Source organism: Cetorhinus maximus, chromosome 1 (assembly GCF_964194155.1).
Source record: "Cetorhinus maximus chromosome 1, sCetMax3.hap1.1, whole genome shotgun sequence".
Classification (NCBI taxonomy): Eukaryota; Metazoa; Chordata; class Chondrichthyes; order Lamniformes; family Cetorhinidae; genus Cetorhinus; species Cetorhinus maximus.
Window position 1 is genome coordinate 184,411,073 of NC_135879.1, and position 12,201 is coordinate 184,423,273.

Below are 12,201 nucleotides of genomic sequence, written 5' to 3' on the forward strand. Positions count from 1 at the left end.
ATTCTGCCCAATTTCTTTGCCCAAATATTTTTGTTTTGTTTTTAACTGAATTATTTTTCAAACTTATTTTTAATAAGTTAGATTTGGTAGTCAACAGGGTTGTAGGGTTCTCTGTGAGATGCTCTTCCCAAAGTTGGAAGGAACAGAGTGATCAGTTCCAGAGGGACTCTCAATTTCACCTCAAAACAAACAGCTCAAAACAAATGTTGGATCAGTAGTTCCTGACTGATTGAAGTGTATATTCATTGCTCATCCAACTTTACATAAGCCAATTAAAAAAAAAAAATTATGGGATGTTGGCATCACCGCCAGCATTTATTGCCCAGAAGGCACTTTAAGAGTCAGCCACACTGCCGGGGGTCTGGAGTCACATGTAGGCAAGACCAGGGATGGATGGCTGATTTCCTTCCCAGAAGGACAATTTTTTTATTCATTCACAGGGTGTGGGCTTCTCTGGCTGGGCCAGCATTTATTACCCACCCCTAGTTGCTCTTGAGAAGGTGGTGGCAAGCTGCCTTCTTGAACTGCTGTAGTCCATGTGGTACACCCACAGTGCTGTTAGGAAGGGAGTTCCAGGATTTTGACCCAGCGACAGTGAAGGAACGGCGGTATATTTCTAAGTCAGGATGGTGGGTGACTCGGAGGGCAACTTCCAGGTGGTGGTGTTCCCATCTATCTGCTGCCCTTGTCCTCCTACGTGGTAACGGTCGTGGGTTTGGAAGGTGCTGCCTAAGGAGCCTCGGTGAATTCCTGCAGTGCATCTTGTGGATGGTACACTATGCTACTATGCGTCAATGGTGGAAGGAGTGAATGTTTGTGGATGTGGTGCCAATCAAGTGTACTGCTTTGTCCTGGGTGATGTCCAGCTTCTTCAGTGTTGTGGGAGCTGCACTTATCCAGGAGTGGGGAGTATCCCATCACACTCCTGACTTGCGCCTTGTGGACAGGCTTTGGGGAGTCAGGAGGTGAATTACTCATTGCACGATTCCTAGCCTCTGGCCTGCTCTTGTAGCCACGGTATTTATATGGCTAGTCCATTCTGGTCAATGGTAACCCCCAGGATGTTGATTGTGGGGGATTCAGTGATGGTAATGCCATTGAACATCAAGAGGCGATGGCTGGATTCTCTCTTGTTGGAGATGGTCATTGCCTGGCACTTGTGTGGCGCAAATGTTGCTTGCCACTTGTCAGCCCAAGCTTGGATATTGTCTACGTCTTGTTGCATTTGGACATGGACATGAACATCCCCACTTCTGACCTTATGATGGAAGGAAGGTCATTAATGAAGGAGCTGGAGATGGTTGGGCCAGGGCACTACCCTGAGGAACTAGGAATGATCAGAATCATTTAATTCCAGATTTTTATTGAATTCAAATTTCACCATCTGCTGTGGTGGGATTCGAACCCAGGTCCCAAGAACATTATCCTGGGTCACTGGAATACTACTCCATTGACAATACCACTATGCCACCGCCTCCACTATGCTATGGGCTAATCAGGTTACCATCCATGCACCCACTAAGAACGGTGGGGACTATACCTACATCTGCATTTAGAATATAAATTGCAGATATGAAACAGTTATGCTGTAATTATAACTTCCCACCAGTGGTTGCATTGTAGCATCCCAGAATGAAATCCTCAGCTTTTATTACAGAACAGTCAATGAGTTCAATCAACTATTTCCCTGCTTCAAAAATTGCCAACTTCATCAAACTATAAATAATACAAGTCGTCTCCATGGTGTTACATAGAAGACTCACTAAGTGGACTAGCCAGGCCAAGAGGGTTAGATGAGAGGAAATAAGTTGGGCAAGGCAGGATGAAAACCAAAATCAGGGAAACTACCTCCCTATACACAGGCCAGGAGGTGCTTTATCTTAACTTCAGGCTGGAGAAAATGAGAATGATCAAGAAGGTTAGTAAATACTGAAGTTAAGGGTTTAATAAACATTGCACATCATGTTACGCTCAACACTCAAAATGTTTAAGGTTTAAAACAGCTTTAAACCGTTCTGCTGGCCACTTAGTAAGATTGTATTGGTCACCATACTACAAGGACAACCAGTTGCTTTGGTATGGAAATGCATCCAGGCTGACAACATCAATGTACTGTGCATCAGCTGCTATTTTCAGATCTAATGTTAAGTGATATTTATTGTTGTGTACAGTCCTATTATAGCACCATCTACAGTTTTAACAGGTATCCCAGGTACATAATGGATTTTCTCTGCCAGATAACATAGGAGTTTTCAATACATTTTGCAATGGAATGTTGAGCACCAAATGGATATTAATATACAATTGATAAAAGCAAAGTATTACATAAAAATAAAGACACAATATATGAATTTGAAAAGGAAAAAGTAAACTAACTCTGGATAATCTACGCCAATTATTCTTCATTTTAAGTTTGTTTAATTTTAAGACTGCATTTTATTCTGACTCTCCATTCACATCTGTATAGCAATTGCAATTAATCCCCTCAATATGATTCCAATAATTAGTTTACATGTACACATCACTTAATTAGGAAAAATATTTTACCATGTTTGGTACTGGTTGCCAACACCTTGTAGGGCGTCAATTTCAAATCAAGGTTTTCTTTCCGCAACAGCTGCAACAGAAGATTATACAAATCTAAATTACACTTAAAACTTATGACAGTACCTGGAACACTGAACACCAATATCCATGAGATAGGGCAGGGCTTCCATCTGCTGACTAACTTGGGTCCAGTGAATATAAATATTTTAGGCAGTTTGATGTACCTCTGGGATGGGGTGATGGGAGGGGTGGGAGGGGGAAAAATACAAACTGCAGAATTCCAAACAAGTCACTGAAAAAGAACAGAGCTCAGTCGTGTCCCAAATGCCCCATTCACCTAGATTGTGAAAAATTACCCATCAAAACCTTAAGAATTATGGAGACCTCGTTTCAACAAAACATGGATTTAAAAAAAAATTCCAACCAGCACCTTTTTCAAAATTAAATTTGATTAAATAAATACAGATGACATCACAGAGAGTGGTAGAACCATAAGAATTACAAGAGGTTTATAGCACAAAAGATGTTTATTCAATCTGCACTGGCTCCTTAAAGCAATCTAAAGTTAAATCAATCATACAGCCCTGCTTCGTCCTCTGATTCACATCTGGAGCTCAGTACATCGTTACTCCACAATCAAAAGATAAAATAAAATGAATTTAGGAGTGGAGATTACCATGGGTAGCAGCATGCACACAAGTATTTGATAATAACAGAAGTCCATTCACAGTACTATCAATATAAAACTAGTTTAGAAAATGGACAATGGTTAAGTATATAGTCCAGTATTATCAGTGGGTGGTTTTGCTCATCAGCCTACGTGAGCTTTTGAAATTGTTGCCATCTTGTCAATCAACTATTTTAAAAAACAAAATAGTTTTTCAAGTCATTTTATTGCCTATTGAATTTTAACTGACAACTTCCAGCAATTTCAAAATCCAGCTTGGGGCAGTTGAAAGTCTGTCCACTTGCAAAGCTAACGTAGTTAATCAAAAAAATGCAAATGCTGGGAAGGGAAAAAGGAAGAATTGGATAATAAAATGTCTAATTACTTTAGATACATAAATGCTCAGCATAACAAGAACATATTTGTCCTACTTAGGTCCAGTGGTCCACAGAATCGTTATGGTACAAAGGGAGGCCATTTGGCGCATCATGTCTGCACTAGTTCTCCAAATGAGCATATCACCTAGTGCTTGTACCTTCTCCTGTAACCCTGCAGATCGTTTCTTTTTAAATAATTGTTTAATTTCTTCTAGAATGCCTTAATTGAACCTGCCTTCACCATACTCTCAGGCAGTGCATTCCAGACCCTAACCACTCACTGTGTGAAAGTTTTTTTTCACGTCGCTTTGGCTTCTTTTGCCATTTATTTTAAATCAGTGCCCTTTCATTCTCAATCCTTTCACAAATGGGAACAGTTCCCCCCTATCTACTCTGTCCAGGCCCCTCATGATTTTGAGTACTTCTATCAAATCTCCTCTCAGCCTCTTTTCTCCAAGGAAAGGGAGTCCCAACTTCTCCAATATATCTTCATAACTGAAGCTGTTCATCCCCGAAACCATTCTTGTAAACCTCTTCTTCACTCCCTCCACTGCCTTTCACATCCATCCTAAAATGCAGCTCCCAGAAGTGTATGCAATATTCCAATTGAGGTCTAACTAGTAGCTTATACAATATCTGTTACCACTTTGAAAAAGGTCAGCTAAACACGATTTTCCTTAATTAACCTGCATTTGCCCATGGGACTCTTAATTCTGTCCCAAATTATAGGGCGGAATTTTCCCAGCATTACGGTAGCGATGGGTAAAATGGGAGCCCGAACCCCCAGTGAAAATGGCAGGTTTCATGCCGTATTGTCCCGAGCCCACCTCATTATTTATTCACTCCCGCAAAACACTTTTTATGGCGGGCGAACTCTCTTTCGCATGCCTGCCATTACCGCGCTGTTGCATAATGCCAGCCGCCATCTTTAAAAGACAACTGCCAGCAAAAAGCTCATTGCCACCAGCTCACAACCGCTGCCTGGGAGACATGGCCAGCAAAGCAAAAACAACTGCAAATTCCGCTTCAACGACAGGTCCCTCAAGCAACTGCTGGATGCCATGGAGGCCCGCCGGGATGTGCTCCACCCCAGCTCTGTCTGCAGGGTAGGCAGCAAAGTCACCAACCCGGCTCGGGAGGCAGTGGCAGCAGTGGTCAGTGCAAACGCCCTGCAGAAGACGACAGCCACCCAGTTCGCAAAAGGATGAATGATCTCCTCCGTTCCGCCAGGGTAAGTCACTCTTTTCATCACTCCCAACTCATACACTCATAAACCCATCACACATCCACGGGACCCTCACTCATTGCTAGTGCATGGGACGTCACCATTCAGTCTTTCACACACACCATCACTGCCCTCATTCCGTCCTTGGGACCACTCACCACCCCCACAGGCCAGGCATGCTCATCATCTGGCCCAGCAGGCGTCCTGATACACTCTCCCCATCTCTACCCATGCAAGACAAACTGGCACACAACAGGAGAGAAAGGTCGCAGACAGGTAGAGATCAAAGTTCTGATAGAATTCGAAACCAGAGCCATCCAGCTGGCTGTCGACGACCAGGATCGGTCCTGTGCTGATGGTGAGGTCGGCGCTGCTCTATCAAGGATCCAGCAGTGCAACATCCATCAGACAACCATACCATGAGTCATGTGCCCTCCTTCACAGGCCACTGCCATGCACTAATTCTCTCCCCTTGCTTTCACAGGCACATCTGCCAAACAGCCAACAGAGTCCATGACCCAGGGCCTCCAATCAAGCCCCGAACAAACCTCTGAAGAGGAATCTGGAGACACTCTCCCTGAAGACCCGTCAGTGTGCTCACCCACACCCTCCACCAGCGCAGAGGCACACACCTCAGTGGGACCTAGCTTTAGAGTATCCCCAGGATCATAAACTGGCGAGCACATCACACTATCTGATCCAGAGCAGGCGGAGGCAGGGACTTCCCAGGTCCCCAGCACTCGGTGGACTGCTGGAGGCTGGAGCGTTGCTGAGTCTAAGTCAGATGGTGAGCCTCTGGACTCGGTCATATTACAGTTGCTGGAGCTGCAAAGGCAAGCTAGGGAACATCAGGAAGGGATGCCCGCTGCACTCCTCAGATTGCAAGGCACAGTGAAGGAGTCCATCCGTTTTCAGGCTGAGGTGATAGCACCGGCATTGCAACGCACCAAGGTCAACACTAGCAGGATGGCGGCCGCCATGGAGACCTTTGTCCAGGACTTCACTCCTGCACGGGCTTAATTCCATCGTTGATACCATAGTTGGCCTCCAACAGTGTGTACGTGAGAGGGGTGCGGGACAGTTCAATCTCACTCCACTCAGGGAATCAGCCTGGGGCCCTTGGGCACCCATAGGGAGGAGTATCAGCAGGTGCACACTCCTGGGCCATCCACCCAGGTAACTCTGGGAGTGAGCAGCCCATCCGAATCCCCTCTTTGTGACCTCCGCAGCTCCAGCTTCACAGGCCGAGGAGGGTGCCACCACACAGCAGGACCCCGAAATCAGGCTGGGGCCCACCAAATCTCGGCCCTCCAAAGTCATCACAGAAAAGGCGTTACAGTTAGCAGGCTATCTCCACCTCTGCTGTGGGTGTTTGGGGAGCACCAAAACATAGCGGCAGGGTTAGGAAAGTTAGGTAAAAATAGTTGCACAGCCTGGGCATGGGTGTTGATCACTTGTACATACTGTTCACTATTGTCAATAAACTCCTAAGAATGTCTCCATGCCTGTGGCTCCTTGTTCTGATGAGCAGTGTTCTTGTCACTCAGATGTGAAACCTTTTTGCACATGATAAAAGGCAGGTGTCTAAGTCCAGGGCTTCTTCCCTGTGCTCTGTGCAGCCTTCAGGCCACAGTGATGGTCCAGCCTCACACTTCCTGGAAACATTACTGATGCCTGCACCTCGGCCGTGCTGGTCATTGCTGCCAGAATGTAGTGGGCAGGCGTCAGAGTGTGCTCTCAGCGCCTTTAAAGGTGGGGCTGGCTCCTATCACGCCAGCATCTGCGACAAATGATGCTGTGCACCAGCTCCTGAAGGGCTGAGGTGCTGAAGGGGGACACAGCATTGGATGCATCTAAAGTTTCATGGCTGTATCTCTGAGATGGCCCTGATTATGGAGCGCAAGCGAGCTGCCTCGACCAGACAGGAGTCAGACATTCTCAGAGGCCATGTGAAGATCTATGGTGTGTCCTCACTGCATGTTGTCATCACCCTCCTGCGATCGAGCGACTATTAGGGCCTCCACTGCATCTCCACGACAGGAGCATTCTCACAGAGGGTATTGGTGCTGCCATAAGTCGGCTGCAGTCAACCACTCACAACTGCGATGTGAGGATCTATGGGGTCACCTCACTGCATGTCGTCATCATCCGAGGGCCTCCCGAGCGCGCCTGCCTCATCTAGCAAGTGCGAGAGCCTCATCCTGGTCACTGTCACCACCGAGGACCCCCTCCTCACCCTCATCGGCGTCCTCCTCAATCTGAGAAGGCCTTCAGCTCCTCCCTCTCCTCCTCAGCCAGCTTGTCTCCCCGTTGGAGCGCCAGCTTGTAAAGGGTGCAGCAGACAACGATGATGCGTGACACCCTCTGCGGACTGTATTGCAGGGTGCCACCAGGCCGGTCCAGGCACCGGAACCACATCTTCAGCATCCACCAAATTGTGAGCTGCAGCGTGAGCCTCATTATAGCGTCGCTCTGCTGCAACATGAGGCCGTCCACGGGTGTCATCAGCTACGGCCTCTGCGAGTAGCCCTTGTCCCAAGCAGCCAATCCTGTAGCCTCTGGTGGACCCTGGAAGACTGCAGGGATCTGCGAGCAACTCAGGGTGTAGGTGTTGTGCACACTACCTGGAAACCACGCGCACACCTGCGAATATGTTTCTGGTGGTCGCATGCCAGCTGCATGGTCAGTGAGTGGAAGCCCTTGCAGTTGATGAAGTCCACCAAGTATAGCGATGGAGACCTGAGCGCCACACAAGTGCAGTCAATCGCACCCTGCACCTGTGGGAATGCCAAGATCAGGGCGAATCCAATGGCCCTTGCATCTTGGCTGTCCCGGTCCCGGGTGAAATGCACAAACTTGTGTGCCATGGAGATGATGGCATCCGTGACTTCATGGTTCATTTGTGGGCGGCGGATTGTGAAATCCCACAGGTGTCATCTGTGGAGCCCTGAAGGGAACCACTGGCATAGAAATTGAGCGCCGCGGTCACTTTCACAGCCACTGGCAATGGATGTCCTCAAATCCCCTTGGCGTCAAGTCCTGCAGTAAGTGGCAGATGTGAGCCACCAGGTCCCTAGACATGTGCAGCCGTCGGTGACACTGGTTCTCAGTCATCTGCAGGAATGGCAGGAGGTGGGAGGTGTCTATAGACCCTGGGTATCGCTCGCTCCTGGGCAGCGTGTGCGGGAGACCCTGCTGCCCCTTCTTCATGAGGTTGCTGCTCCTGCCTTTGTGTGGCCAGGAGTCTCAGTCGCTCACTCCTCAGTCTTCTACAGCCTCTGTAGACCATCAAGCATGCAGCTAGGTCACCGGGATCCACCACGACCCTGATGTGGTCTCCTGTAGAATGAGAGAGAGAGAGAGAGAGAGAGAGAGAGAGAGAGAGAGAGATGTGGTTATCATGGCTGTACTTAGCACCTTTCCTCGCCCTGTGTGACCGCCCCTTAATGCTTCCTGGAGAGTGCTGGTCACCCCTCGGATGGCCAGAGGTGACTGCGCTGCATGGCTGCCTTGTCAACCTGTGATATGGGGGACACTGGTCCAAACTGGGTGCTGAGATTGCAAAGGGTTGTGAGCGCCTCCAGCAGTGACTGCTACATGGCCAGCATACAACGTGTACAGTTCAACTGATCTGCGGTCCAATAAAGTGGTGGCGGATTCAAAGTCTGTGCCAGGGGTGGGGGGGGGGGGCGGGTAAGATACAGAGCGCTTGGTGGCCCTTTGGTGCCACTGCGTTGCTTGCATGGGCGGGAAGGCTAGGAGCCCAACCCCAATCATATGATTGTGGCTGCGCCTGATCTGTCTCAGTTGCAGAGGCATGGTCAGTTTATACAGGTATCCCTAATGTGCGGCCACTTCCCTTGCTTACCCTGCCCCCCCACCTCGATTGCCTGTGCGCGGGATGCAGCACCAGGCCGCACTTGACCCCCACACCCCCGTCAGCAGTTGCCTCCAAGGCTGGCCAGCACTTGCCCCCGGACACCTCCCCTCCTCAGCAGTTGCCTCCGGGGCCAGGCATCAGTTGCCCCTGCCCCCTAACACCTGAGGACTGTAAAGAACAGGCGAGCTGTGGAGAATGCTGCTGCTCACTCACCTTAGCTCCCCCAAAGTGAAGGCCACCAAGTGCACGTCACCTGCATGCTGTTGTGAAACACGTTGGCGTGCTTTCTCGCCAATGTGGCTGGTAGATACAGCGGGGTTCCAAGAGCCTGGCGGAATGGCCTTTTAATTATATGCTGACATATTAAAATTAGCATCCCCGCTGACCAATGGCAAGAAACGTGGCCTGCCATTGGTGGGCTGAGCGGACAATCGCAACCTGCCTTCATGCCATCGTGAAGCAGGTCGCGCCATATTTTCCGCACACACCACCTATCTTGCCCGCTCCCAGTGGGTTCGGAAAATTCCATCCATAGTTTCTAGATGTTTCCCCACCACTGAAGTTAAACTGACTGGTCTGTTATTGCTAGGCTTATCCTTACGCCCTTATTTGAACAGGGGCATAATGTTTGCAATTCTCCAGTCCCCTGGTACCACTCCTGGGTCTAATGAAGACTGGAAAATTCTGGTGAGTGTCGCTGCAATTTCCACTCTCACTTCCTTGAATGCATCTCATCCGCTCCCAGAGTCTTGTCAACTTTAAGTGCAGGTAACCTATCCAATACCACCTCCTTATCAATTTTAAACCCTTCTAGTGACTAAATTTTCTCCTCTTTCACATGGCCTGGATAGCATCTTCTTCCTTGGTAAAGACAGATGCAAAGTATTAATTTAATACCTCAGTCATGCCCCAACGCCTCCATGTGTAAATCCCCTTTTTGATGCCTAGTCGGCCCTACTCCTCCTTTTACCACCCTTGTACTATTTATATGCCTACAGAAAATTTTGAGGTCTCATTTTATGTTGGCTGCCAGTCTCTTTTCATACTCCCTCTTTGCTTCTCTTATTTGCTTTCTCACCTCCTATGCCCGAACCTTCACTTCTTTGAAGGTAGCCCATTGATCAGCTACTGTTTTCCTGCCAACCTTTGGCTCCAAATTATTCAGACCAGATCTATTCTTACCCAGTTGAAGTTGGCTTTCCCCGAGTTAATTATTCTTACTCTGGGTTGTTCATTGTCCTTAATCCATAGTCATCCTAAACCTTATTATACAATAATCACTGTCCCCTAAATGTTCTCCCACTGACACTTGATTTACTTGGCCCACCTCATTCCCATAAACAGGTCTAGCAGTGCCTCCTTTCTCAATGGACTGGACACATACTGCTGCAGAAAATTTTCCTGAACAGACTCTAGGAACTCTTGTCCTTCTATGTCCTTTACACTACCACTATTCCAGTTTATATTCCGAAAATCAAAGTGCCTCATTATAAGTACTCTATAATTTTTGCACCTTTGTGTAATTTCCTTGCAGATTTGTTTCTCTACACCAGTGGTTCCGAAACTTTTATGGTTGTACACCCCTATTTAGATTCATCAATATTTTTTGTGCTCCTACAGGCAATTTCTTTCTTACAGTGATTTGTTGCGATGTGATGCATTGCTTGGAAGGGTGGTGGAAGTAGTTTCAATAGTAACTTTTGAAAAGAAATTGGATAAATGCTTAAAGAAAAAGAATGCAGGGCTAACAGGAAAGGATGGGGGAATGAGAATAGTTGGATAGCTCTACCAAAGAGCTAGGGACAATGGGCCAAATGGCCTCCTTCTGTGCTACATTATTCTATATTAAGATTATTACAGGTCTGATTTTTGAACTGGCACCCTTTAATAGCCACACATTTTGGAAATATTACAACTGAAAAACTTCAAATTGGGCAAACAGTTTGATGCCACGTTGTGCGATCATTGACTGCAAACAGTGCGCATATTTGTTAATTGCATTTCCTACACTCTCATTGGTACATTTGAAAATAATTTAAATACTCTAGTTACAGTTTTTAACAATATGACGAAGAAGCTAATTACAAAATTTTGACCAGCATGTTGTGAAAATATTTGTTTGCTTATACGTTTATCAATGAACCTCCACCCCCATTCCAGAATCATTCACCAGCAACCCTCTTCCCAACAGCTCCCTCATCCCAAATCCCCTCCCCCGCATGGGGCAAGTCAGCTCCACACCAAATTTGGGCGGTGCAAGCTGTCCACTGCCACTACCACCACCATCCCAGCCAGCCATCCCACCGCACGCCCACCCCCCACCCACTGTTGTATTATTCAGCCCAGTGCATTATTCTGCTGCTAAATTTGACCTGTGTCTAATCAAACAGAGGGTCAAGACAATGGAATTAAACAATTTGGCGAGGGAATTGTGCATTGGTAAATTCTTTCCACATACATCTCCAGGTCAGTATTAGTGACTAATTTTGTTTATTCTTTAAAAAAAATTACTTCTGCAATAAAATGGGATGTTTGGTGCATGACCAGCAGACTCCATTAGAATATCAATTATAATGTATTAAAAAATCTTGAGTCCGTACACACATCCGGTCAGTCTTTTCCATTGTAAATTTCTATTTGCACGTTTATGAAAAGAAACAACAGGAATTTATTATTTTTTTTTTTACACACAGCAAGTGGTTAGGATCTGGAATGCACTGCCCGAGTGTGGAGGAGGCAGAGTTAATCATGGCTTTCAAAAGGGAATTATCTAATTATCTAAAGAGGAAAAAAATTGCAGGGCTACAGTGAAAAGGTGGGGAGTGGGGATAGGTGAGTTGCTTTTGCAAAGAGATAGCACAGACAATGGGCTGACTGGCCTCCTTCTGTCCTGTATCCATTCAATCACTCAGCAGCCCTCTTCCCACCCCTCCCCCAACATTCACTCTCATGCAGCAGCCCCTCTTCCCAAACTCCTGCGTCACTCATGCCCTCAGCAGCCCCTTCCCAAATGCCCTCCCTCACTCACTTCTTCTCAAACCCCCTGCCTCCACTCACTCTTTGTACCCTTGTAAGAGGGCTCCATCAGGGTGATGGCCTCAGGCAGGCAGTGTCTGCACAGCAGTCCACTGACCTGCAGGTCCAGCAACCGTCTCTCCCACTACATCTCATTGGTGTACCTATTAGCAGTAAGTGTGAGAGATAAACAACCTGTGGTTGGAGCAATGACGAACGGCGGGAAGGAGAGTGGCGGCGCATGTGCTTAAGCACCAGAGACATTTATTTTCATTTGAGAAGCCCTGGAGGTTGGATAAAAATTCCCATCCCTAAAAATCCACCATTACACATTTAAGAGAAAAGTACCCCCTAGGGACATCTGCCATACCACCAGGGGTGCACGTGCTCCACTTTGGGAACCATTGCTCTACATCCTTCCCGCTAGTCGGCAGCCTAAGGGGATAAGGTTTTTTGTGTCTGTGGACATCATTGGCTAGGCCAGCATTTG

The 12,201-nt window shown here is 47.3% G+C and overlaps 1 protein-coding gene across 3 annotated transcripts in view; it reads right to left on the reverse strand.

Moving 5' to 3' along the window:
* Positions 1-12,201, reverse strand: part of pik3c3 (phosphatidylinositol 3-kinase, catalytic subunit type 3) — a 126,538-nt gene that overhangs the window by 30,325 nt on the left and 84,012 nt on the right. For all 3 annotated transcript variants that reach the window (XM_078550696.1, XM_078550687.1, XM_078550706.1), the window contains one exon: positions 2,548-2,617. In XM_078550696.1, the coding sequence (XP_078406822.1) occupies positions 2,548-2,617 (70 nt within the window). The remainder of the gene's footprint in view (positions 1-2,547; positions 2,618-12,201) is intronic.